The sequence below is a fragment of the Peromyscus maniculatus genome, chromosome 18 (genome assembly GCF_049852395.1).
Source record: "Peromyscus maniculatus bairdii isolate BWxNUB_F1_BW_parent chromosome 18, HU_Pman_BW_mat_3.1, whole genome shotgun sequence".
NCBI lineage: Eukaryota > Metazoa > Chordata > Mammalia > Rodentia > Cricetidae > Peromyscus > Peromyscus maniculatus.
Window position 1 is genome coordinate 31,340,848 of NC_134869.1, and position 6,067 is coordinate 31,346,914.

Genomic DNA, 6,067 nt, shown 5'->3' on the forward strand with positions numbered 1-6,067 from the left:
ACACTCTTTAGAAAACTGGTTCACACTCCCCCAAAGGCATTACTGTCCATTGCTCCTCTGGAGTGATAGCTCATGATCCACTCCTTTTGGCTTAATCTTGTGCAAGTCTTTTGCAGGCAACCAAACTCATGAGTACAGCAATCTTTGCATATCCAGAAGACAGTTTTGCTCCAGCTCTCCCCAACCCCAGCCAGGCTTTTTTCATCTTTTAGCTACCTCTTCCTCTATAGCCCCAGAGTCTTGTGGGAGAGATGATATAGATGTCACCTTTGTGGCTGAGCACTCCCCTGACATTTGCTCTCTGTATATTGGCCACTTGTGAGTTTCTGCATTACCAACCATCTGGTGAACAAAGAAAAATCTCTACTATGTCTGAGAGTTGTGGCAATCTATGAATATAGAGATACAGAATTGGGAGGTAGTATAATACTGTGTTTACCTACCAGAATAATAGTAGTGGGTTTACCCCAGGGTCCAACCACAGCTTCTTGGCCAGTCTTACAGTACCAGGCATGCATTTCATCCTGCTCAGCAGGCCTGAACAGAATCAAAAAGTGGTTGGTGACCCCTATAACATTGTGTCACTATTGTATAATTAGACAAAACCTATCATCCCATCATTATTGTAGCTCACAGAGTTCTCAAATGGGTAAGACTGCCTTACAGCAAGGTAAACAGCACTTTCTTATACTCAGCTAGACAGAAGGGAGGAAGCTTCCTGTTAGTACCAACCTGATTACTCCAAGTCTTGTGACCAAAATGTGTGGTGTCTTGAGCAATAGGCTCTTATCATCAAGTTCTGGTTTTCAGAGAACAGCAATGGCAATGATCTGTATACTTCTGGATGTCTCCAGGACATCACCAACCAACAACACAAAAGGAGGTATCCCATACCTTGCAATGAGTTTTACTTGGTAGCTTATGGCTTCAAGGAAGAGTATTATCTCATCTGTAAACTATTCATAGGAATATGTATACATATTTCAGTAACTTATGGAATTCTATGTTTTGACATAATGTCTTCGAACATCCTTGTGCTAGTTATTTCCTCCATCACCCCTTCCTCTGCTCTCTTTTCCCAACTCCCTGCTACTTCCTTTTATCTGCTTCTTATATTCTATCAACCTCATAATAATACAATATTTATGATAATTTAGGTGTGAGATTTTAGTGCATTAGACAATCCTTGAAAAGAAAACAGCAATATTAATATCCATGCCAGAAAAGTAATATATGTAATCCAGAAAGTCTTTACTACTCAATAAAACTCTATTAACCAACCTCACTGTTTTTATAAAGATCTTTAGTTAGATGTTCTTTAACCTACATACAATGTTGGAGGAAAAATAATCTTTTTGGAAATTGTTTGAATATTATATATTCATTATTAGGATGATTAATGGTATATATTCAGGAAAGAATGGAAAGAAGAAAAATGATAGCCAAGTTATAGATAATAGCCAAACTGTAATATTATCAAATGGTAATCATTAATTAGTAATTTTTTATGTTTCTTTTATTACTGCCCATTTCAGCCAAGTGATCTAAGGAAACATCGGAGAAAGGTACTGTAAATAACTTCTACATGTTTATCACTTGAGTATCTTTTCTTGCTATAAAGCAGCTAAAATACTATTGTCAAAATTGTTTTATTAACATACCATATAAATATTGATGCGTTTATGTGTTACTGAGTTTTAACATATGATCATAAGAGCAAATATTTTAAAAACATTATTGTTTCTGGTTTCTAGGCAAAGATTCCATTATGAGAATTAACTTATATCGTCAACTTGGCAGAGTGTGATATCATAAGATCAATATTAGAACAGCGCTGGCTGTTTTCAGTATTTTTCACCATGCATTGCTTTTAATGTCAGATTTATTATTACTCAGTGATGATGAGCCAGAAGATCTTGCTACGGATATCAAGGAAAATGAAACAGTTCTTTACCAGATTGAAAAGAAGAGGGAAAATTCCCTGAGAAAGCAGAGGGTAGCCAAGAGGCATGAGCAAGACAAAACGTAGCTGCTAGGAGTCATTTTGAGGTCTCTTACAGCGAATGAAGAAAAGACAGGTTAGGCAAGTTTAGGATTGATAGAATGAGATCAGGTGGCATGAGGTGTCTAACGTATGGCCCTGGGCAAATTGAGGCTGAATATCACTACAACAGGAGAATAGACATCTGCCAAGGACAATGATTTCCAGCAGAATCTCCGAGTTGATCGGTTTTCATATAAGATTACTTACAGAGGAGTTTACTGTCTCTACATATTAGTTAGCCTTGAAAGAAAACAGTCTCCAGATGTCAGGAGCACAACTAGAAGCCCAGAAAGAATAGGTATTTACTACTAAAGCTGAAGAAACCAGAACTCACACGGAAGAAGGAGAGAACAAAGAATAAATTCATGCAAGTTGTCATTTGATGCTCACATGCACACCGTGGTACACCCAAGACCCCCCCACACACACACACACACATACACACACATACACACACACACAGGGGGGAGGGGGAGAGAGAGAATAAATGGATGAGTGAGTGAATTTATATAGAAAAAACAAGTTGACTGAAAACATTGACCATTTTCTTGATTATGAGACAAAATCAAGACACTCAATCTAACATGAATGCAATGTGAGAGACAATGGACTCAATTCAGAGTCAACAAGTTCCATCTTATTTGATAAATGAGAAGAGCAAAGCATTCAGTCATTGGCTGTCAAATGGGAAAGATTTCAGTCACAGCAGGCACTCTGACTTACAGTGTCTTCCAGATGAGAAGGTCGGGGGCTGTGGAGATAGCTCACCCATTGAGAACACCTGATGCTCTTAAAGACTGGAGTTTGGTTTTCAGCACTTATATGGTGGCTCAAAACACCCATAACTCCATTTCAAGAGGATTTAATAACCTCTTCTGGCCTCTGCAGGCTCCTGAACATTCATATATCCAGAGAAAATGGTCATATACATGAAATAAAAATAAATAAATCTCTAATATACGAATTCAGAAAATATCTTTATTTCCTCAAGGAAAACTATGTTACAACTACATTGATATTGATTATACATTAGATTGATAGAAATTTATTTTCTGTTTACTTAGTTATGACCTATCTATAGGAACAAATATTTATATATAACTACATGGTACATATGAACATCTATGATATATGTGTATAGATATATAGATATAGGACACATATATGACTATGGTGTCAACTTAACACTCAACAATTGACTCTAAGTGACCAAATTTACCTTATATAGTTCATCAACTTTTAACTTTCTCCACCTGCTATAAAGTATCTAATACAATTATTATTATTATCATTATTATTATTTTGGTTTTTCGAGACAGGGCCAGAGATCCAAAAATGTCAATCATCAGCATCAAACTATCCTGTTTTCTTTTTTGGTTTTTCAAGACAGGGTTTGTCTGTGTAGTTTTGGTGCCTGTCCTGGATCTCACTCTGTAGCCCAGGCTGGCCTCGAACTCACAGAGATCTGCCTGGTTCTGCCTCCCGAGTGCTGGGATTAAAGGTGTGTGCCACCACCGCCTGGCTTACAATTATTAATTTAGAAAGAAATCTAAGTAAATGACGTTTTAGTAATTTCATCTTATTACCAAAAAAAAGACAGGCAGAAAGATTTCACATGGAAAAGTGGTGACTGCAACAGACGCCATGAGATAGAATCGCTGGTGAAGAACCTGCTGTGTGGCAGGGCAAATAGTTACATATTTGGCTTCATTTGCATAACAGGAGAATGCTTTAAGAGAAGCATTATTATATTTATTTTATTAACTGATTATAAAGTCCTTCTAACGCAAGGCCCAGGATCTGTTTGTGTCTTGTGTTTTAGAGAGCTGAAACTGGAAAGGTTGTAGATGGATGACACATGGTGGTGTATTTTTTTTTTTTTTTTTTTTTGGTTTTTTTCGAGACAGGGTTTCTCTGCGTAGTTTTGCGCCTTTCCTGGAGCTCACTTGGTAGCCCAGGCTGGCCTCGAACTCACAGCGATCCGCCTGGCTCTGCCTCCCGAGTGCTGGGATTAAAGGCGTGCGCCACCACCGCCCGGCCTGGTGGTGTATTTTATGACAATGTTTCAGGAAGAAAATTGCGACGCAGAAATGAGTCCTCTTACCAAGGACATTTGTAGAAAAGACTTATGGTCAGATCATGTAAAAAAACTGTAAAACTATTAATAAGTTAGTACAGAGTGTGAACTATTCTCAAAGAGTTTAGAGTAAATGCAGGTTTAGAAATCTTTGAATTTCTCATCACACTGGAGCCAGGCTGAAAACAGTTATTAAAAAGACTCTTCAGGTAGGACTCTGAGGCTGAATTGAGGGAAGGAATTATATTCAGGGCTCTCCCTGAACTGTAAGAGTAATAATATAAGCCAAGGAGAGAAAGGATTGATTAAAAATAAACTTCATTAAGTTTCAAGTCTTCATCAAATATAACAACCTCTATACACAGTGTACTCGATACAGAAACAAGTAAGGTAGTTCTGTATAATACAGCTTTAAGTGTATGCTGTTGCTACCTAAGAACCTCTCATGTGAATTTCCAGAATCATATATTCATAGCAATTTTTCCATAACTTTGATCTATATATGTTGTGTTATGTAATGATAACACTGATTTTTGCCAAGTTTTTTTAAAATCATCATTGTTGTTTCTTTCTCTGATTTTTTTGGAGTAGTTTTCCAGGATTCTGAACAACGTTGTTCTTTACTAACATGCCTCTCATCTTTTCTGGATTTTTGGTTTTTACATATTTTTAAAATTTCTCATTACTCAGAGTGACATTGAACAATTTTTAGGAATTATGTTCTTACCTTTCATTTTTCTCACTGGGAAAAAATATTTTTCTTATAATCCCACTGCACATTTTAAACATGCTTGGTATAAATTTCATTATATTGACTAATTTAAAGTACTTTGATAAATCATATCTTACCAAGTTGTCCTCCCCTTTTTTTGACACACCTGCTTAAGGGTATCTTTGTCACGCCTTACTAGGCCTACCATCTTTTCCTCAATGAAATTTGTTTGGGGTCTCCCATAAAGAACATATTTACAGGGACTGCCAAGGTGGCTCAGAGGCAGGCTTGCCTAATGTGAGAGGTGCTGTGTCCAGTTTGCAGTCCTGAAAATAAAAATGTGTGTATCCATCTAAGGTGAGAATAGCTTTTTATTGATATATGGCATTTTTACTCTTAAACCATATTTTATGTCATTAGCTCATTTTTGTAAAGATATATTATCTTTGCTCTTAAATAGATAGGAAAATCACATCCTTAATAATAACAGCTTGCCTGTGGAAGACATATATGTTGTGTTACAATTTTTCTAGTATCCTTACCTTAGTGATGCTTCCTTGGACACAGTTTCAGCTGCAACTATAATGAGCTAATTGATTGCACTGCTCCTGTTTCCAGATTGCTGTGGTGGAAGAGGATGGACGGGAGGATAAGGCAACAATCAAATGTGAAACTTCTCCTCCACCAACACCCAGAGCCATCAGAATGACTCACACGCTCCCTTCTTCCTACCACAATGACGCCAGGAGGTAAGACTCAAGCAGGGTGCGCATTAAACATTTTCTTCCCCAAATTCTTCCTCTTCCATCACTGCTGTCAAATAAACTGTTAGGTTACTTATAGAAAATAAGACTCAAGAGAAGTCTCAATCATTGAGTGCTAACTGCGTGGGTAGAGGACCAGAGATTGCTTCTCAGCACCTACTTCAGGCAGCTCCTCCACGCCTATAACTCGGCCTCCAAGGGATCCAACGCCCTCTACTGGCTTCTGCAGGCACCTACGCTCATGTGCACAGGACTCACCCAGAGATGTTCATACATATACATGTAATTAAAAATAAAATTAATATGTACATAATTTGACTTGAAATATAATTCTCCAGCACGCTCTTTCACTGCTTTCCTTTTTTCCATATCTCTTGTGAAATTTTTCAATAATGTATCAAAATTTTACTTTTAAAATTAACAAGATAACACAGTTATAATCTTTGGGTTTTTTTTGTCCAGTCAATGTG

General features: G+C 37.2%; 1 protein-coding gene across 18 annotated transcripts in view; it reads left to right on the top strand.

Annotated features, from left to right (window-relative positions):
* The window catches only part of Ppfia2 (PPFI scaffold protein A2), a 465,396-nt gene that overhangs the window by 391,964 nt on the left and 67,365 nt on the right, over positions 1-6,067 (top strand). For all 18 annotated transcript variants that reach the window (XM_076553855.1, XM_076553854.1, XM_076553860.1 and 15 more), the window contains 2 exons: positions 1,536-1,565; positions 5,452-5,582. In XM_076553855.1, coding sequence (XP_076409970.1) covers positions 1,536-1,565; positions 5,452-5,582 — 161 coding nt within the window. The remainder of the gene's footprint in view (positions 1-1,535; positions 1,566-5,451; positions 5,583-6,067) is intronic.